The sequence below is a fragment of the Convolutriloba macropyga genome, chromosome 11 (assembly GCF_964194025.1).
Source record: "Convolutriloba macropyga chromosome 11, txConMacr16.3, whole genome shotgun sequence".
Classification (NCBI taxonomy): Eukaryota; Metazoa; Xenacoelomorpha; order Acoela; family Convolutidae; genus Convolutriloba; species Convolutriloba macropyga.
The window spans coordinates 40,917,056-40,939,405 of NC_134478.1; the positions used below are offsets into that span (position 1 = coordinate 40,917,056).

Below are 22,350 nucleotides of genomic sequence, written 5' to 3' on the forward strand. Positions count from 1 at the left end.
ATTTATATCAAGTAACTTATCTGCTTGACCTGAAAAGCTTCGTTGGCCAGTAATGATCGTAGAAGGACAAAAACATTCAAAAAAATTTAAAAATCGCAAATTTTACCAAGATCTTGCTGAAATTCAATATATTAAAATCTTAAAAACGATTTCAATGTCTCAAGAAAAACCGGCGAGCGGTTGGCCTCGGCAGTAGCCATCCACGGTTAAATGAGGCTAGCTTTAGCTTGTTTCGACTATTTAACTTAGTTTTCTAGCCTCGTTATTAAATCAAATAAAAAACTGATTTAAAAAAATTGCAATATTGCAAAAATTAACAGAAAAGCTTCCAAATTTTGCAGTGAAAATGTTGTAAATTATTTTTTGTCTCTAGAGTTATGTCAAGTAACCCATCTGCACGACTTGAAAAGCTTCGTTGGCCAGTAATGATTGTTAACTCAAAAAAGGAGACAAAATATTCAAAACCTTCAAAACAATCGCAAATTTTAAAAAAAATCGTGCAAAAATTCCAAGTAATAAAATCGTCAAAACGATTAATTTGTCTCAAGAGACTATCCAGTTTCCCTATTTGAAGCTTTAAACAGTTTCACTGGCTCATAAAGATTCATAAACTGGGAACATAATAATTTTCCGAAAATCTGACAAAAATTAAATTGCTAGAATTTGTCATAGGTGTAGTCATTAAAATATTGATAATCATTCCATTAACTCTAGAAACTAAGCAACAGCCCATCATCAAACCTTGGAGAACTAGGACCCTGGTGCCGGAAAAATGATAAGAAATTCAAAAAGATTCAAAAAACTTGAAAAAATTGCAAATATTTACAAATTGTTCTTATTAAAACTTTGAAAAACATGCAATTATCTAGAAGCTATGCAGTAATCATCAAACGTTTAAGGAGGATCGTTGGCAATTCAGGTTGGAAAAACCTCAAAAATGACATTTTCAAAAAACTTGAAAATTGTAAATTTTGTCAAAAAAAATTGCTAAAATTAAAGAGGTTAAAATATTGAAAAACAATTCCATAACCCCCAGAAAATATGCAGTAACCTGTTATTAAACCCTGGTGGAGGTTGGGTGGCGCTTGAGTTTGGAGAAACCTAAAAATGGCAAAATATTTAAAAAATTTGAAAAAAAAATGCAAGTTTCATTTAAAAAATTGCTAAAATTCTTGATGTTAAACTGTTGAAAACCCTTCTATTACCTATTATCAAACGCTATAGGAGATTTCCTGGCTCCTGGACCTCGGAAAACTTAAATAATGACAATAAATGTTATAAATTTGAAAGAAATTGCAAGTTTCATGAAAAATTGCCAAAGTTAATGATGTTAAAAAGCTGAATACCATTCTATTACCACTAGAAGCTATGCAGTAACCTATTACCAAAACCTGCAGGAGGTTCGCCGGTTCTTGGGACAAGAAAAACCTAAAAAGGACAAAAATTCAGAAAACATGAAATGCAAGTTTTATCGAAAAAATTTGCTAAATTTGTCATATTAAGAAAGTGAAAGCTATTACATGGCAAAAAAAACTTTTTCAGCAATTTATTCTCAAAACCCTAAGGAAGTTTTCTGCCCCTTGCGCCCGGAAATACGTGAATAATGAAAAATGAATAAAGAAATTGAAAAAAATTGCACGTTTTGCCAAATGCTAAAATTCGCGAAGTTAAAATTGTTGAAACAATTGCACTACCATTAGGAACTATGCAGTAACCTATTATAAAACCCTAGAGGAGGTTCCTTGACACCCAGGGCTGAAAGAACTCAAAAACTGACAAAAATTTTCCAAAAACCTTGAAAAAAGTCCGAAAATTATTATAAAATTGCGTGTTTTTAGCGATCGGTTGTTCGTCAGTAGCCACCGGGTGCTGTGGGAGGTTGGGTGGCGCTTGAGGTTGGAGAAACCAAAAATGACAAAATATTTAAAAAATTTGAAAAAAAATGCAAGTTTCATAAAAAAAAATTGCTAAAATTCTTGATGTTAAACTGTTGAAAACCCTTCTATTACCTATTATCAAACCCTGCAGGAGGTTCGTTGGCCCTTGAAGTTGGAGAAACCTAAAAACTGAGAAAAATTTCAAAAAATTAAAAATCGCAAATTTTATCAAAATTTTGCTAAAATTTGTAATAATAAAATGCTGAAAACCATTCCACGACCAATGAAAATTTTTAGAACCCTATTATCAAACGCTATAGGAGATTTCCTGGCTCTCGGAATACTTAGATAATGACAATAAATTTTATAAATTTGAAAAAAATTGCAAGTTTCATAAAAAATTTGCCAAAGTTCGTGATGTTAAAACGCTGAATACCATTCTATTACCACTAGAAGCTATGCAGTAACCTATTACCAAAACCTGCAGGAGGTTCGCCGGTTCTTGGGACAAGAAAAACCTAAAAAGGACAAAAATTCAGAAAACATGAAATGCAAGTTTTATCGAAAAAATTTGCTAAATTTGTCATATTAAGAAAGTGAAAGCTATTACATGGCAAAAAAAACTTTTTCAGCAACTTATTCTCAAAACCCTAAGGAAGTTTTCTGCCCCTTGCGCCCGGAAATACGTGAATAATGAAAAATGAATGAAAAAAATTTAAAAAATTTGCACGTTTTGTCAAATGCTAAAATTCACGATGTTAAAATTGTTGAAACAATTGCACTGCCATTAGAAATTATGCAGTAACCTATTATAAAACCCTAGAGGAGGTTCCTTGACACCCAGGGCTGAAAGAACTCAAAAACTGACAAAAATTTTCCAAAAACCTTGAAAAAAGTCCGAAAATTATTATAAAATTGCGTGTTTTTAGCGATCGGTTGTTCGTCAGTAGCCACCGGGTGCTGTGGGAGGTTGGGTGGCGCTTGAGGTTGGAGAAACCAAAAATGACAAAATATTTAAAAAATTTGAAAAAAATGCAAGTTTCATAAAAAAAAATTGCTAAAATTCTTGATGTTAAACTGTTGAAAACCCTTCTATTACCTATTATCAAACCCTGCAGGAGGTTCGTTGGCCCTTGAAGTTGGAGAAACCTAAAAACTGAGAAAAATTTCAAATTAAAAATCGCAAATTTTATCAAAATTTTGCTAAAATTTGTAATAATAAAATGCTGAAAACCATTCCACGACCAATGAAAATTTTTAGAACCCTATTATCAAACGCTATAGGAGATTTCCTGGCTCTCGGAATACTTAGATAATGACAATAAATTTTATAAATTTGAAAAAAATTGCAAGTTTCATAAAAAATTTGCCAAAGTTCGTGATGTTAAAACGCTGAATACCATTCTATTACCACTAGAAGCTATGCAGTAACCTATTACCGAAACCTGCAGGAGGTTCGCCGATTCTTGGGACAAGAAAAACCTAAAAAGGACAAAAATTCAGAAAACATGAAATGCAAGTTTTATCAAAAAAATTTGCTAAATTTGTCATATTAAGAAAGTGAAAGCTATTACATGGCAAAAAAACTTTTTCAGCAACTTATTCTCAAAACCCTAAGGAAGTTTTCTGCCCCTTGCGCCCGGAAATATGTGAATAATGAAAAATGAATGAAAAAAATTTAAAAAATTTGCGCGTTTTGTCAAATGCTAAAATTCGCGAAAATTGTTGAAACAATTGCACTGCCATTAGAAATTATGCAGTAACCTATTATAAAACCCTAGAGGAGGTTCCTTGACACCCAGGGCTGAAAGATCTCAAAAACTGACAAAAATTTTCCAAAAAGCTTGAAAAAAAAATCCGAAAATTAGTATAAAATTGCGTGTTTTTAGCGATCGGTTGTTCGTCAGTAGCCACCGGGTGCTGGGGGGGTCACTAGGGGCTGAAGGTTGAGCAACAGTGGGGTGGGGGGCAAGAGCGCCGGTGGCGGGGCTGGTGGTAATAGTGGGGGGGGGTCAACAGTGGGGGTGGGGTGTCTTCAACCTCTAAGAACCACTCTTCACACCGTAAGTATGATCCAAAACAGTTTGAGCTGAAACAGAGCTAAAAGGCTCTAAGAGCACGTAATGCCCGCTGGGCGCTACCTGTTTATCCCATTTTTGAGGACGAAAAGTCAAAAGCGCCAGACGAAAAAATCGGTCAAGCGAAAAATCGCATAAAAAAAGACCGACAGGACTAATATAATTGCTACAAATGGTCCGACTATCATTGACTTGATTGCTCTTGCACGGCAGGCGGGGCAATTTCAATTCATTTCGAGTGTAGCTTAGAAAAATTTTATGAATGCAAGAACAAACCAACAGGGGTTCAAACTCCGGACCTTCAAGATGTCAATAAGCAGTTCACTTGACTCTCTATCGCACACAATCACTTCTATATTAGCAACAAACTTTATTTCAGTATGAGAGCAACATATATCACTCAAAAAATGTAGAACTCAAGCGTGAAAGAGTCGCTCCAGAAGTCAAAGAATGCTCTAGAACAAAAGCGCAGAAATGCTCAAAAAAATTTTGCGTTAAGACGCACACGTTAATAATAAAAATAGCTTTAATATTCGTTCGAGAGCAATTGGAAAACAGAGCCGACATATTGCCGGAAAACAGCCGCCGTTGACGCAAGTCGGGCTAGAAGCACAATTTTTTCCTAAGTGTCAAAGGTTCTAATTTGAGGTGTAGTTTTAGTTAAACTCGGCAATTATTTTTCATTAAGCTTCTTAACAGAACGCTATTCAGCTTAAAACTGATGTCAGCTAGCAGCCGGTCTGAACTTTCATAATCTAATGCACTTTGACTGAATGACCGGGCTTTATCAGTTCATCCCGTTTCTTCTGATTTCGCTGCTTTGACTGACAGTATTCATCACATTTCAATGCGTGAAAGAATTTAAAATCCGTTCAGTTGAAACAGTGAGTGAATAGGTCAGAAGTCAGATGTGAAAATCGTGACTTATGTAAAACGAAAAACGTGATCAAAAGATAACAAGAATTAGGACAATTGAAAGCAATATAACGTCCAAACATAGCAAAAAAAACTCTCAAAATGCCGCATGTGAAATAAAAGTCACGAGGGAAACCGAACTTTTGTTCGAACACCATTTTCTCACTCTACTTTGAAATCAGCGAAAAACATTGGCGCCGCACAATCACTTGCTCTTTCGCTCCATTTCTTGTTTTGCCGTGACCAAAATCATCACTTCAACTTGACTTCAACTTTTGTGAGCAATCTTTTTAAAAAGACAGCGCCCCAATAAAATTCAAATTCTTTGAATTGTAAAAAGAAGAGCGCCTAAAAAATAACCGTTGAGAGGCTGACGGCGGCTATTAATTATTAATATAACCGACAGATTGCCGAAAGTGCAAAATCGACTTGGGTGCCGTATAATACAGATAGAAACAGATATAAGCTGAAAAAAAGTATCGCCGCCGCTCAAATAACTATGTACAAAACACTCAGCGATAAACCAATTAGGCTTTAATTCACTCCGCTGAAGACCTTTTATTTGGGAACTTTAAACATTTCAGTTTTGTTGACCATGAACTAATTAAACTTAAACTGTTTTAAAGTAGAAAAGCCATTTTAATGAGTGAGGTAAGTCACGTATGACCAAAATCTATCACCCAAATGACCTAAAAGCTTTTGCTAGAGAGAGAGAGAGAGAGAGAAAAAAAGAGAGAAAAGGCGTCAAGCTCGCAAAAGCCGTACATGAGAGAAAGAATTCATTCAGAAAATTTGACTTTTTCGGCTTTGCTGTTTGAATATATATATGTAAAACGAAAAAAGACAAAAAGAGCGTCAGACGAACCACGAACACCGCAATATAGCTCCACTTATCTTACAGCTTTGCGGCTATTATACAGAATGCAAAAACATGAGTTATTTAGCATAGATACCTATTCTGCAAAATTTAGGAAAACATAACACACACCTTCATCGTTACACCGTCAAAATCGGCAATATAAGAAAACGTGGCAATTGATAATTTTCGTGCTTTTTGAAAGGACAAAAAATAGGATCATTTGAAGTACATGATCTTGCCATAATTGATGTCAAATCAATCTTCCAAAGCGTTCCAAGATCAGGGACATGTCTGTTTAAACAACAAGTTAAATTTTTTCTCTTTACTTGAACCCTTCTCTTTTAAAACTATTGTACTTGAAACACTAGCACAAACCTAAAAACACGGATAAACAGATTGAGCTCAATCAAAGCCTTCATTTTCAAGATCAGCAGCTACTTATCAGCTAGAAAAAAGTTAGTTGATTTGTTATAATTAAGTCTTAAAAAACCCGAGTTTTGAAAGCCAACATTCTGGAATTCTCTCATAAAAAAATCTGTTACAGAAAAATTAAGTGAAGCGAGAAATGTATTCAAAAATTTGAATCGACCAGACAAAATTTTGATTAAAAAAGACAACACCGACTACACTTAATGCTTTAGACTTCGCTGATAAGCGAATATCTTGTACCGAATTTCTTGAAGCCAAAGACTTCTCTTCTCCAAACAATTAATTGTTAATTCAATATTCTTACTCTTGAGTTTCTAATAAACCTGCGATACTTTTTGGGCCCGAAGAAGATGCGATTACGTGATTACTTCTGGTCGATTTCTCTTCCACCATTGTAGCGATTATGACAAAAAGCAACGTAAAAACCTGTTCCCATTTTATTTTGGCACGATGCTTAACAATTCTATCGAAAATTGAACTACGAACTGTGAGTAGAAAATTAGAAAAAAGTTACTTACATTGTTGATAATGGAACAGTCCACTCCTCTGTTTTGAACAAGTTCCGCAGCCATGCCCGTGTTGCCCTGAAAAAAAATGTGTCAATATTGGCTCTATTCCGCTATTCTGCCCAGCACCCCCCCCCCCCCCGAACACTTAGAAATTACACAGCACGTGTATATATTGTTATATAGCACGTGGGCCTGGAAGCGCAAAAGTTAAACGCCCACTAATCTTGACGTAGTAATCTCCTGACTCAAATTTTCAAGCTATGGGTTGAAGCGTTAATTGGTTTCCAAACTAAAAATTACTCACAAATTGTGCAGCGTAGTGGAGAACGGTGTTGCCATTGATTTTGGAGCGATAGTTGACAAATCTGACTTGGTCATTTGGTTCTTCTTGGAATGGATGAGCATCTAGAAATTTCTTCACCCTGTCCAAACTGTCACTGCACATTATGAACTCCCACTCCTTCTCCAATGACGTCATCTACAAACATTGTGTAAGACAATGCAGCAATCAGCAACAAAATTCAAAGATGTAAATGAAAGACAGAAGTGTACGTTTAAAACAATCGTGTGAATTTGAGCCCTATTTTTGAAGCTAGTCGATTGCTGCTGGTCGATTTCTCTGGACATCATCAAGTCTTTAGTTTTAACAGCAGATTTTCATCTGAGAGGAACGTGAAACAACTGACCGGTTTGTACTCGGAAGTATGGCTGACATTATCGTCCTTCTGGTTGGACTTGGATATGTGGAGAGAGTCCACTTGCAGACTACTGGATCCCATGTCCAGTTCATTTTCCGCCTGGATTATGTCAGCTATTCGTCTCTTCACATTTCCCTGTTGAGTTCCTCCCGCAAACTGCCAATTGTCCGAACTGTCGTAATAGTTGCGGTACTCCGCGACGCCCTGGAAAGCAATAGAGTTCACAAAGTGATAACTCGAATGAGTTCTTGTCATAGATTTTAAACGGTAAATGTCCTAGCTCTCAATCAGAAATACAAATGTAACAGCTCAGATGGAACTTTTCAACCTTTCATAAAAAAAACAGCCGATCAATCAAATTGCTTTTTCCAACTTCCCCCCTTACAATTTTGTAAATTTCTTAACTACAATAAATACGATTACAGCCTGGCTTTTTCCTTTTCGAGAATTTTGTCATTATTACTGTCGCTAGCTTACTATGCTACTGAGTATTCCACTGTGTAGACTATCTGTGAGCATCAAATCTCGGTGTATATGCATCTTTGATATTATCTGCACAAATATGATGCAATGGGCATGCAAACATAAGATACAGTGGTGGGTCAACGACACGTGAACAGGGTAGAAAGGTTATAATAAATACAAAACAGAACACTCATCACAAGTTAGCTCGGGAAATTAATAAGAGGTTATCAAATCAATTGAGAAGAGCAAGTTCTTTTGGTGCTGGCGTAGAGCTGAAAACACAAATGAGCAGCTAGAAATTTTCTGAAGTAATTCATTTGATTCGCTCTGAAATTAGTCTTGAAAATGTCTGAAAAAATTTACTGAATTTGATTGAAAGTCCCAATTTAAGAGCAATTATTTCCCATTTAATGAAGGTTTTATCTAGTAAAGATGAACAAATCCTAGCTATCGAAAATCGAGTTGATGATTTGGAAAACAGTTCTCGAGTGCAAATTATTTGGATCATGCCTCTTCAAAATAAAGATGTTTCATTTGCAGGTCGTTCGCTCGTTTTACGAGGAATACTTAAACTATCCGACCAATCCAGGAAATTTTAAAGCATGCCATGTTTCACCCCCAAATTTAATTGAAAAATTTTTATTACAAAAAAGAAATTAATTAAGAAAATTGTGGTTGACAAGACAAATAAATCCCCTTAATGAACGCTCAATTTATGATGAGTGCTACCACCCATCAGTTAGCAATAAGAACAAAGCAGAAAAAAATGGTCTGATTACTACCAAAATCGTAGCGTCAGTTTTTACAAAACACGGTGATAAATTTATCTCATGTGAAATATTCACTTATAGCAGTTGATGATATTCAAAACATTGAAATTAAGAGACAGCGATCAAAAATTCATAGAAGTCTGTACACTCCTGGCGACCAGAAAATTCCCAAGCGGCCTGGAAGCTCACCTGTAGAATATTTTCAACAGGTAGTAGCAAATTCTAAAAACTACCGATGTAACTTCATGATGAAACACTGCTCTTCAGCAATGCCACAATCTTTGATTGCGGTCAAAACCAAATTTAAGTTTTAAAAAATGATTGCACTGGGAAACAACACAAACATTCACAAAAGGTTAAAAAACAATCTCAAAAACTTTTGACGGCAATTGGAATCTTCACTGAGTATTATAATCTCTACTTGCTAAATAGTTTCAAACTGAACCAGAAGTACTGTCTCCCTGTGAGACTTAGCTCAGAGACAATAAAGCAGCTGAAGTGTCCAAAATAGACGGATACTTAAATAGACGGATACTTTCCGTCACAAGTAACAAACAGACAAAATATAAAAGGAAGTGGTCTCGCAAATTATTCAGAAAGACTGCAGCTTTTTGCGCAAAATTTGAGAATATGTTTGTTCGTGTTCGAGGCGCAAAGCATTCTGAATATTCTCTTGATATACCCACCTCCGAACAATAAAACTCTCAGTTAACTCCGAAGTTGAAAAACTAATTGAAGTAACAGTCAACTTAGATGGATATTCAATTGTCTGCATAGAATTTATTCTTGACACAAAATTGAGACAGCCGAAGTTGTCAGTTATCAGGAACTCGTGAATTCATACGAATTACACCAGTACAATTTCTATTCAACAACAGTGACACTAACTTCCCCAAAATGCATTGACCACGTACTTGCTACAAATAAATAGAACAGTCGACATAAGCCAGTCGAACAACAGACATAAGCCATCACTATCCCGTTTTCACCGAGCTCCCATGTACAAAAAAGACAGAACAAAAAAACACCTGATAATTCTACTTGAAAAATGGAGAAGTTAGATGATATTGCTGCCACCAACATTCCTTTAAGTTAAATGATCAAATCTCAAAGTTGACAGCAGGTGATCACAACAGTAACATAAAAAATATCTACAAACTTGAAGTTCACCGTGTTAATAATGTGCCACAGAAACCTTGCGTATATCAGAAGAAAACACACTGATCGGATTAATCAGCATTGAACCGTTTTGCTCTGATAATAAACTGCCAATCAAACCAGAAACCAAAACTGCAGACAAAATGAATAATTTCCCTGCAAAATGGGACCTAAATTGGTAGCAAATTTTCCTCAAACAACAACTATTCCTTTTTCTGGTCGCACAATTAGTCATAACTTTTTTATATTAGCTAAAACACCTATAAAAAGTTATTTTAAAAACCTTAAAAAACGTCAGCTGGTAAGGACAACATAAACCATTAAGTTTGCAAAATTTCGAGTCCAGCTCTCGTTAAGCCTTTATCAGATATTTTCACCAATGCATTGACGAGGATAATTTTCCCAACTTTTGGAAAAAAGGCAAAAGTAATCGGCATTCATAAAATTGGTGACACTTCTTTGCCAGAAAACGATCGACCAATAAGTTTACTAAGCACATTCAGGAGATCACTAATAAACGAAAGAATGTTAAGTTGCATTAAAAAGCATGACATTTTCAACCCAAGTCAATTCGGATCTCGGCAGAATTTGAATTGCATTGACGCTGTCGAAGAACTAACAGAAGAAATCCGCACAGTAATGGAAAACAGAAATTTTGGACATTTGAGCTCGCTTGACTTGAAAAAACTTTCGACACAGTAGATCATCACAGACTCCTTAAAAAAATGAATAATTAGGAATCTCAATGAGATCTATCTGCGCGACAGAAAACAATGTGTCCTCTGATATAACTCAATATCAGCGCAAAGTCAAATTATGGAGTCCCGCGGGGGTCAATTCTGGGGCCCCTTTTGATTTTTTGTACATCAACGTTCTGCCTTAATCCGCAACGGATTGCAAAATTGTTCTTTATGCAGTTGATACTAGTCTACTTTGCTCTGGAAAAAATCTGCAGAAGTCTTAGAGAAAAATGCTATAGTTGTATCCCAATTGCTATCCGTAATGCTTAACCTGAATGCCGGCAAATGTGAAATCGGCCGCTTTTTTGCCAGCAACGATACACCAAATGACCTCAACTATTTCAAAGAAATGGTTCCAGCAAAAATCGTGGCTTACATCTAGATAAAAACTTGATATTTAGACACCCTATGAACCAAGAAGAAAGCTGACACGTTTCTGTGAACTGATTTAGAAGTTACAAAAAATGTTATCCCGCAGACACCTCATTTTCTACTCAGCACTCGCAAAGATTAAAATCAACTTCGGCGCTCTAATCTATGGCTTTACAAATAGATCATACCTAAAAGAAGTTTTAAACAATCAAAAACAAAGTACAAGAGCATCTCGATGACTATTATACCCACCACGCAAACGGACAAAAACTCAAGAAGAAACCATTACAAAGAAGTTATTTAAGGCAAAAATGCTTCTAACGTCCTGCAATCTATAAAAATTCAGCCAACATGTTTAAAAATCTAACAAAATTCAGCACTCAAAAATTTCTGCAAAAGCTTCAATGAGACATGTTTTTGATAGCGCAGAAAAAATAGAATTAACATTTCTTTATGTGGGGTTTCCATTTGGTCATCCACTCGAAGAGAACCGTTTTTCTCACTGACTGTCCTCGTTCGGCTCATGTTTATTGTTTTTAAAATACCTCAATTTGTACCTCTATCTAACCATCAAAATAAATTTAATTCATTCATGAACTAAAATAGAAAATGGCCAACGAAACTGGCACCCATCATGCAGCGTTACCCGTTTATCCCTTTCTTGAGGACGAAAAGTCAAAAGGGTCACACAAAACACTAATCAACTCAAGAATCACATTAAAAAGAGCACAGGACTAATAGGTTTGTTACGTACTACAAAACTGCGTCTGAGAGCAATTAAATACGGTTAGAACTGGAAAACATTTTTTGGAAGGAAGTAGTGTTACACCCATAAAAGCCATTAGCAATGAACTGAAACAATTAACTGCTTTCATTAATACCTCATTCGAATGCCGATAACACTTGTCATTAATGATTATACAAGACAGGATATTAAAAGATACGCGTACAATTCGGGCAAATTAATTCAAAAAAAGATGCGCTCAAAATTTAAAAAAACCATTATGATTTTATGAAGACCAATACCTGCATATTGACGTCAAAAAATAGTTTGAAAAATTTCACGTGCTTTTTTGATCCTTGTACTACTCCAGTGTGATTAATATCACTACACCTATTTGGCTTCTCATTCACATGAAGTCATTTGTGTGAACAGATCTCCAAAAAACCGTACCAATACTATCCAAATCCTTTGGATAGTTAAAAAAACAGCTGGAAGAATGGCAGCAAATAGCCACAATAGCTTCGTAAATCTGCAGTCTCGAAAAAATAGTAAAAGAAACAGGCCAAAATAAATTCTTTTTATTAAATGTGGGAAATACTATATTTTGATTAAGAACATTGCTACTTATTTTCGCTGCTCTCAAATGACTTTTAATTAGAGTGACACACACTCGCTTGAATTTATCTCTTTGAATTAAAGTAAAGAAAAGAATTTCAAAGTGAGGAAGTCATTTTTGAGAGTCAACGAGATGAGACCACTAATAGCCTCGCCGTGGCTTCAAAGAGTTTTTAAATTAATCACAGCGGCTATCAACCTAGAAGTTAAAATTCTTGTATAGTTAGTTACTCGACTGTTATGAACAGCGTAAACATTCGATCTACGAGGTATGCGTGTTCTAATCAGAGAAATCGAAGTGCGAGTAAATACGCACACAACTATAAACCCCATCCTTCTCACACCAAATAACACTCACACCAAATGGCAAATTTAATCAAAGCATCAATGTGGGGTGATAAGCTAAAAACAAAATAAGTTTAGTTTAGGGCTGAAGTTACACAAATATGGGGTTCGGGACCACAATGTCAAATGAAGAGGTGAAAGGTCATGCAGGAGTTACCAAAAGGTCAGAAGGTTAATTCCGAAGTTCTAACAAAATTCCAGTTTTCTCTTCTCATGCCATGCGTGCGCTGAACGCATTGCTATTTACTGACCTTTGTTGGTCCTTGAAAAGTGTCGCTAATTTTTTCGACAAATTTGTTCATGAAGTTCGACAACGCGCCTTCAACTTGATCACTGTCGTCAACAGTAATCTCATCTTCTTCGACGAATTCTTCGACTTCGTTTCCGTCTTCGGAAGCTCTGGTGCAAACTACCAATTGAACCTTAACTTGAATACAATGCAAAATAGACAGCCTTCATAAGTTTGAAAATGGACAATCATGTTAACCGCCAGCTCAAAGGAGAGAGATCAGATTTTAACTCCTTTATCTACCCTGATTATTCTCCACCGCAAAAAAATCAACTATTATAAATACCTGAACAAATAATTTGTTCATCTTTGTATATCTGTAACACAAGTTATGACATCTCGGCAGTATATAGTGACTAGCTATCACAATCAATAGATTCGGTATTCTTGAACGGTGAAGAGGATCCAGTTCTAAGTTATCAAAGCCACTAATAACCACCAGGAACAACAATCTCAAAATATCTAAACATCAAAGAAATCCCTTTCTCCCACATCCAACCAAGCCAACAAAATTTTAAAAAAGCTCTGCGCTCGATTATGTTCGTTCAACTGAAAAGTTTGCACCAGAACCTTTCATTTTGCACGTTGGATACCTTGATTTCATCGCAAGATATATTAACGAAATCATCATTGACAGCATCAGTCAATTTATGAGTTTTATAACTGCACTTGTCTGAGGTGTTTAAGTCACCCGCGGTGTTGAGTGCTCGGGCAGTTTCGTCTGTCATCAGACTAGATCCGTCTGACTCTTCCTTCACGATAAAAATTAATAACTCAGAATTGATAACAATAGCATTCAAAGCATCATGCTTACAGCTTCAACAGAAAAAAAAGCAAGCATTAAACATTGTTTGATCTCTGTTAGGTTCCCAAGTCTTTAAACAGATGCGCTATGATTTTCCTGACTCTTTGCAGACAACTAAATACATTGTTACTAAGGTGTTCTATCCAAAAATCATGCCAACTGCACCATAACTTTGCCTTTATTAAAAACATACATATTTATCGAGACACCTTCGGGGTTCTTTACGTACAGAACATAAGCGACACAAACCATCTAGATAGTTATGAAAGCAGTCAAATGGTAACAAAGAAAATCAATGCAGCAATTGAACAAGTAACATTTGGACAATTGGCTACTTACCTTATCCTTTGTGTTCATTTTCTTGAAGATTTGAGGACTACGGGAGCGACTCCCTTCGCCAGATTGCGAAGTAAGTCCTGATAACTTTCCCTGAAACACGTGGATATCATTAAGTAATCCAAATTTTGAACCGCTAAAAAATTTTGAATGCACAAACGAATTCCTAGGTCTTTAACTTGACGATGCATCATTTTGTTTTTCGTTAATCCTTTTAGCTCACTCATTTAGTTCACTCAAATATTTAGTTCATTGTTTTTTCACAGCAAACTTCAAAATCAACATCAAATTTTGAAAACTTTTTCTTCTCTCTGATATGAGTTCCAGCAGCTCGTTGTCAGTTGATATTTACGCAACCAATTAGAGTAATAGCAAGAGTGAAGCAGCAAATTATTGTAACTTATTGCCGTTGATTTCCCGTAACAAATCAGAAAAACACTTGCAAAAAATGCGGATCTTCTCCGTTTGTGCCCCAGTTACTGAACACGTGCCACGACATAGTAAATCATAACGTAAAAATATGGCACGTGCGTCTGGGATGCGCCCACTAAGCTGGGGGGGGGGGGGGGGACACAAACGGAAAAGATCGAAAAATACAATAATTAAACATACCCGGCAGATTGCCGGAAAATAGCCGCCGTTGATTCCAATAAGCATGATTGGGATTGAAATAACAGAAGATATTGAAAAAAAAAACATTTTTGTACAAAAACATTTTTTAAGTTCGATTTATTTTGATGGCATTTCGTGGTTGAACATACTTCTGTTTCTTAGAGAGAGGCTACAGGGGCTAATATCAATAACAATAAGCATTAGAGATGTTAAATAAGACTTATAGGAACGACGTTCAAATAGCGGGCATCTAAAATTGGGCTTTATGGGTTTATCCCGTTTCTACTTCTGACTTCAATTTTTCATACTGACTCTGTTCATCTTGAATTGCTTTGCTGAGCAACTGATGTTCAAAATTACTTTTAGCAGAATGAGAGAAGAGAGAAACTAGCCTAGAGAAGTCAAAAAGATTTCACGCAAAATGTTGAAAAGGCGGCAAAATGAGGTAAAGCGAAAATTTTTTTATTCGACGAAGTAAAAAAAAAATAGGAGCGCTATAATAGCCGGCTGAGAAGATGAGGGCGGCTATTAAACATAAACCGACAAATGTCGGAAGAATTGCTCTTGAACGACAGGCGAGGTAATTTAATTCATGGTCTTTAGTATAGATCCATTTTTCTTTATGGGTGCAAAAATCCTCGACACCACCGGGATTCGTACCACTGACCTCCCGCTCCATGTCCACGCGCACTAACCACTGCGCTACGAGTCACTTAATTTTCTAATGCTGCAACCGATTCTATATTAGCAACAAGCTTTACTTCGGAGCACTAGAGATCACTCAAAAATGATGAACGAAAGCGTAAACAAGTCACTTGAGAAGTCAAAGAATGTTCTAGAAGAAAAGATCAAAATTGTCCAGCGAAAAATTTGCATAAAAAAAGACACACACGTTTACAATTATTGCTATGAACTGCGTTCAAGAGCAATTAAAAATTTGATACATGTACAAAAGACATACTACAACAGCAATGAAAATATAATGAATAGTACTTTTGCAACAACTAGGACATATCAAACGAGCTTTGACGCGAAAAGCTTCCATTTTGTTCCTCAAACTATTGGAGCAACCTCCAATAACTTAGATGAATTTGAAGTTTACATTAACAGCATGTCATACACATCGGAGGCAGTTTGCTTCCTTGAGACATGACTAGACAGAAATTCAAAAATAGCTGCTTTTCTTTAGATGGTTATCCAAATATTATTTCCACCAATCAAAAAACAAGTAGTGTTGATCTCTAAATACAAAGCTCAGAGGGTTAAGGAAACAATAGCTAATTCTGTTCAACTGCTAGCAGTGCCCATCGAAATTTTGCGAGTACCCATTTGGTTTTCCTAAATATACATGCCGATTAATTGCAGTAATGTCTCAAATGTGTTCTTGCTGGAGTGATATCTCGACAACCATATGGCAGACACAGAAAAACATGTTTAGTAGAGAAATGAATAAAAACTCTTGCTACTTATTGAAATCAATCGGTAGCAAAAGAATTTTTCTTTAAATAAAATAGCACAAAATGGTTTCAATATGATAAGTAAAAAATGAGTCAAAGAGGTTGTGAAACCGTAAAGTAGGCTTACTGATGCAGGTTTCTAAAAAAATTCATTTACCGGAGGCGTAGCTTAGATATATTTTACGGGTAAAAAAACAGAACCCACAAGGTTTCGAACCCCTGAATTCAAGGCAGTCGGCCAACATCCTACAATGGCTTTGTTTTTCTTTCGCTCAAAATCGCTGTTATATTAGCAGCAAACTTCATTTCACCATGAGAGCATCTTAGATCACTCAAAAATGAAGAATGTACGCGTGAAAAAGACACCCAACAAGACACAGAATGTTTGATCAAAGCTCAAAAACAAACAAGCAACAACTTTGCATTAAAAAGACATACAATTTGATTAATTGCTTCAAGAATTGTTGGAGAGCAATTAAAAATGTTTGCCACCAGTTCTTAGATAATTATATTTTATGCACTGAGGATATAGCAAGAATATCATAGCTGAAAAATGACTAATCATTGTTTTCTTTCCACTAAATTATTAATACCTAGCCGAACTATTAAAAACATTTTGCTTATCATTTTGATTCGTCAACCTATTTTGAGCGAGATATTTAAGAAAGAACTATCAGCCCAAATGCTCTCCCAGTCCCTTTTTTCACAGCAATTTTTCATGCGAAGTTTCCAAATTCTCTAGGCTAGTTTTGTTTTTCTTCTTAGTGCTCAAAAGGTCTTCGGGGAGCACTTACGATGCGTGTTTTCATGAGCATGTTTGACACGCAAGCTCACATGAGTTCTTTTTTTGAAAAAAAAACTTTGCCTATCTTGAGTCTGGGGCACCTTTTTGGTAGCAATGGCGAGGTTGTTAACAATTGTTGTACTTCACGATTTGAACAGCAGCCTTGTGTTCCACGAAAGACTATATAATAAAACTTGAACTAGATTCAGTGAACGCTGCGTGAAAGTTTACTTACAGCTACTGAGAAGCTCCGTGGCCGCGCAGCAACAGAAGATGATGGTTGGATAGTCAGAAACTTCTCATTCTAAACACAAGCTAACCTTGAACCATATCTATATTAAGAACAGTGATAGCCAATATTAACCTCAACCTTGAAACCAACAACACAAACAGCAAATTAATGCAGAAAAATGAAAATAAAAACCGAGAAAAAAATTTTGGAGGCAGGAAGACCCAGTCAGCAAAGGGGCATTGCATTAAGCGCTAGGGATACCAATGAGGTGTCCTGCTTCTTCACACCTCCATCATTTCACCCTGGATTTTATTTTTATATAATTGGCACATTTAGTGAAGATAATTGGAAATAAGTAGGATTTGGGCTTAATGTTGTCTGAAAATAAAATACGTAGATTTTGGGAAAGCCAATCTAGTTGAAAAGTTTGTGGGTTTTAATTACGGAGGGGTGAAATATGGTGTAAAATAAGCAGGGAAATAGAAGAGGTGTAAAATAGAAGAGTCGGGGTGAAAAGAAGTACAACCATACTTAATTAAGCATGGAGCAACATCCATTAAGCAGCCCTATGCGAGATACATATATGAATAAAGGAAAAATTTTCGACCAGCGGTATTCAATCAGAGACACATTAACAACTTACACCAGTACAAAAAATGGCAAGAGACAGAAAACTATTGAAAAACTGCATGTTTTATTTCAGCAGTATTTCAGGTTCATTTTATTGACCAACAGGAATTTAAGAATTGGACAGTGTAATTATTATTTTGACGCACTCCAGCAGCAACTTAAGGTAGATCTATCAAAATGAAACTTGAAAGGAGAAATTAAAAATGGTCTAAAAATAACTTAAAATTCGAAAAAGAGGGAAAATAAATTTAATAAGTAACATACCGCAACCGATCCTTTTCTTCTTCCTAGAGGCATTTCAATGCAATCGTTTGCAAAAGTAAGAACAAGCCTAGATACGAAACTTCAACGATCGTTACAGTTATAACAGTAAAATGGTTCACAGTTAGCCATCGATACATAAAAACTGAATAATATGCATGTATTTTGAGCTGTCTTAAATGAACAGTTGTTTGCAGTTTCAGTTCAAAAAATTATAATAAGTTTTCGAGTTCCGTCTCTTCAAACAAAGAAAGCACAGATGCATAAATCAAATCGATAATCGTTATGAACCATAAATTTTGCAGTCTTAAACTTACTTTTGAACTGGAAGCCATTACGTTATTGTCGGTGTTCACTCTAATTTGTGATGTTATGTACATTCGGCCTGAGCTCACAGTTTCGATAATTTAAAACGGTGGCGGTTGCTTTACTTTAATTTGAAATGGTAAATACTTTGATAACTTGATCAGCTGAATATTGTCGATTTAAATTGTTATCGTGCACACAGTAAATTAAAAGCTAGAACAATGATAATAAGAAACGGAGACACTTGCTTATTTCGTTGTCTGCAGATTAGAAACTATATTTCAACCTGAAGTTGAGCTATCTCACACTCTTAGTTGCGTATGCTTTCTATATTCAGAATCCAAGATCATTTTACTATTATTAGAAAAGCTAATAAATAAACCTCCATCAAATAGCAAAGTTTACAGTTTTATTTACTCTAAAAACCAACAAGTTCGAGAAAAAAATAACCACCAGAATCCATTAACCATTTTTATAAAAGACTAATCATTTTAAGATTATCATGAATGGAGCATTGATAAGTTATCAAACTCCGAGGCGAAGCCAATTTATTGACTAAGTTCGAGAGAACAATACCCACCTCGTGGTATTTTTTAAATGAACTCCCGCTGAGATAACAATAGTTGCGTAATAATTTATGGATGAAATCGCATGGTAACGCTAAAGTATTTCCGAATTGTGCACTGCTAAAAGCAATCAGCCATAAAATTGAGCTGCAGTACTGATGAAAGATTTTTTAAAGCCATCATAAAAAGAAATACACTCCATCATATACTTAACTTTAAAAAATATGGAAATGCGGCAAAACAATTGTAATTAGTTTTCAGATTTTATGCCTGTTTTATCGCATTTATATAGATTGCAACAGTTGGGCAAAATCTCGCAGTCTGGTCACGAAAACAGGGGTCTGGGTTTAGCAACTACTCTAATTAGAACAGAAGTTATAGATCTAGGCAGACTAGTGTAAATACAAGCATAGAATATTGAACAAATCGGACGCTGACTTGAAAAAAACTTTACTTATTGCTATAAATCAATTTTATGGCTACTTTTTATCAGCAGCAAAATTGAGAAATATTCTGTCGTCATCATGCAATTTTATCGATAATATACGAAACTGTCGCTATCTCAGCGGAAGTTGCTTAAAACAACATCACCACACAATTTATCGCCCTCTCGAAGTTATTCTTGATGACAATAGAACTTCGTTTGAGAGCAATTGATGACTTCGTTTCAGAGCAATTAATAACCGACTAACGTCGGGCGAATTGCTCTCAAACGACCGCCGAGTGGTTGGCTTTGTCAGTAGCTAGCCACGGTTTAGTGGGGCTAGCTTAAGCTTGATTCAACTTTGCAACTTTTAGTTTTTTAGCGTTGTTAGGAAAAGAATACAAAAACTGATATTTTGAAAATTGCAAAAATACTGCAAAAATTTAAAAAAGGCTTCCCGATTTCGCATTGAATGTTCAATACTATTTTTTGTCTCCGGAGTTATGTCAAAAAACCCATCCGCAAGACTTGAAAAGCTTCGTTGGCCAGTAATGGTAGTTAAACTCAAGAAAAGGTTAATAATTTTGATAACAATTGAAAATTTTAACAAAATCTTGCAAAAATTCAAGATACTAAAATCTTCACAGCCATTTCAATGTCTTAGAGACTATCCAGTAACCCTATTTAAAGCTTTAAATAGTTTCACTGGCTCATAAAGATCCATTAACTTGCCGTATAATAACTTTCGGAAAATTTGAAAAAAATGAACTTTACCAAAAAAAAAATGCTAAAGCTGGAGTCATTAAAGTAAAAATAACCCTTCCATCAACTCTAGAAACTATGCGACAGCTTATCATCAAACCATGGAGCAGGTCCCTAGGACCCTGGTCCCGGAAAAAATGATAAAAGATTCGAAAAACTTGAAAAAAATGCAAATGTTATATAAAATTGCTGACATTAAAAGCCTGAAAAACATTCCATTACATCTAGAAGATATGCAGTAACTTATTGTCAAACCTTAGAGGAGGTTATGTGGCTCTTGAGGCTGGAAAAACCTAAAAAACAAAAAAAAACAAAAAAAAAACAAAAAAAAATGCAAGTTTTATAAAAAAAAATCGCTGAAATTTGTCATATTAACAAATTGGAAGCTATTCCATGGCAAATTAATTTGCTTCATTAACTTATAATCAAAACCTTAAGGACTTTTTTGGCCCCTGTGTCTGGAAAGACGTGAATAATGAAAAATGAATATCAAAAATTTGAAAAAAATTGAACGTTTTGTCAAAAAATGCTAAAATTCGTGATGTTAAAATGCTGAAACCACTCCATTACCACTAGAAGCCATGCAATAAGCTAATACTAAACCCTAGAGGAGGTTCCTTGACATCTAGGGTTGAAACAACTCAAAAAATGACAAAAATTCTCAAAGCTTGAAAAAAATTGTTAAAATTATTATTAAATTCCTTGTTCTTAGCGGTCGGTTGTTCGAACGTAGCCACGGAGGGGAGGGGGTCAATCCGAGGGGGGGGGGGCTGATGGCGAGTGAGTGAGGGGGGAGGGGCAATAGTGGGGTGGAGGGCAACAGCGCAGTGGGGGGTGGGGGCAAAAGTGGGGGGTCAACAGTGGGGGTGTATTTAACGATCGGTTGTTCGAACGTAGCCACGGGTGGGAGGGTACATGGGGGGGGGCTGATGGGAAGGGAGGGAGTGGGCAGCAGTGGGGTTGGGGAAACAGCGCGGTTGGGGGTCGGCATTAGTAGGGGGGTCAACAGTGCGGTTGTCTTCAACCTAAGAACCACCCTTCACACCATATCTATAGTCTCCCAAAGAGTTTGAGCTGAAGCACATCTGAAAGGCTCCAAGAGCACCTAATGCCCACTGGGCAGTACCTGTTTGTCCCGTCTTTGAAGACGATAAGTCAAAGGCGTCAGACGAAAAATTGGTCAAGCGAAAAATTGCATAGAAAAAAAGACCGACAGGACTAATATAATTGCTACAAACTTCGTTTGAGAGCAATTAATAACAACTAACATTGGGCGAATTGCTTACAAACGACCGCCGAGTGGTTGGCTTTGTCAGTAGCTAGCCACGATTTAGTGAGGCTAGCTTTAGCTTGATTCAACTTTGCAACTTAGTTTTTTAGCGTTGTTAGGAAATAAATCAAATAAAAACTGATATTTTGAAAACTGCAAAACATTGCAAAATTTAACAGAAAAGCTTGCCGATTTCGCAGTGAATGTTCACAACTATTTTCTGTCTCCGGAGTTATGTCAAGGAACCCATCTGTAAGACTTGAAAAGCTTCGTTGGCCAGTAATGATCGTTAAACTCAAGAAAAGGACAATAATTTTGATAACAATTGAAAATTTTAACAAAATCTTGCTAAAATTCAAGATACTAATTCAAGATACTAAAATCTTCAAAGCCATTTCAATGTTTTAAGAGCCTATCCGGTAACCCTATTTCAAGCTTTAAATAGTTTCACTGCCTCATAAAGATCCATAAACTTGACGTATTAAATGAATTTTAACAACAAAAAAAATGCTAAAGCTGGAGTCCTTTAAGTATTGATAACCATTCCATCAACTCTAGAAACTGTGCGACAGCTTATCATCAAACCATGGAGCAGGTCCCTAGGACCCTGGTCCCGGAAAAATGATAAAAAAACTCAGATTCGAAAAACTTAAAAAAATTGCAAATGTTATAAAAAATTGCTGACATTAAAAGCCTGAAAAACATTCCATTACATCTAGAAGATATGCAGTAACTTATTATCAAACCTTAGAGGACGTTATGTGGCTCTTGAGGCTGGAAAAACCTAAAAAACAAAAAAAACCAAAAAAAAACAAAAAAAAATGCAAGTTTTATAAAAAAAAATCGCTGAAATTTGTCATATTAACAAATTGGAAGCTATTCCATGGCAAATTAATTTGCTTCATTAACTTATAATCAAAACCTTAAGGACTTTTTTGGCCCCTGTGTCTGGAAAGACGTGAATAATGAAAAATGAATATCAAAAATTTGAAAAAAATTGAACGTTTTGTCAAAAAATGCTAAAATTCGTGATGTTAAAATGCTGAAACCACTCCATTACCA

General features: G+C 35.7%; 2 protein-coding genes across 7 annotated transcripts in view; one reads left to right on the plus strand and one right to left on the minus strand.

The window, feature by feature from the left end:
* The window catches only part of LOC142349931 (uncharacterized), a 203,613-nt gene that overhangs the window by 57,990 nt on the left and 123,273 nt on the right, over positions 1-22,350 (plus strand). The window lies entirely within an intron of this gene.
* The window catches only part of LOC142349806 (uncharacterized), an 84,402-nt gene that overhangs the window by 46,438 nt on the left and 15,614 nt on the right, over positions 1-22,350 (minus strand). The window contains exons 1-8 of one of the 6 annotated variants that reach the window (XR_012760849.1): positions 18,278-18,557; positions 17,073-17,141; positions 13,988-14,077; positions 13,414-13,595; positions 12,806-12,953; positions 7,354-7,569; positions 6,972-7,145; positions 6,677-6,742 (exon numbers count right to left, since the gene is read on the minus strand). Coding sequence is in view for 5 of the 6 variants with exons in the window: in XM_075401585.1 (XP_075257700.1) it covers positions 6,677-6,742; positions 6,972-7,145; positions 7,354-7,569; positions 12,806-12,953; positions 13,414-13,595; positions 13,988-14,077; positions 17,073-17,141; positions 18,278-18,340 (1,008 nt within the window). In the remaining variant the exon portion in view is untranslated. Of the gene's footprint in view, positions 1-6,676; positions 6,743-6,971; positions 7,146-7,353; positions 7,570-12,805; positions 12,954-13,413; positions 13,596-13,987; positions 14,078-17,072; positions 17,142-17,963; positions 18,128-18,277; positions 18,558-22,350 lie in introns of those variants that run through there. The other 5 variants (XM_075401585.1, XM_075401587.1, XM_075401586.1 and 2 more) reach the window with 5 other exon arrangements.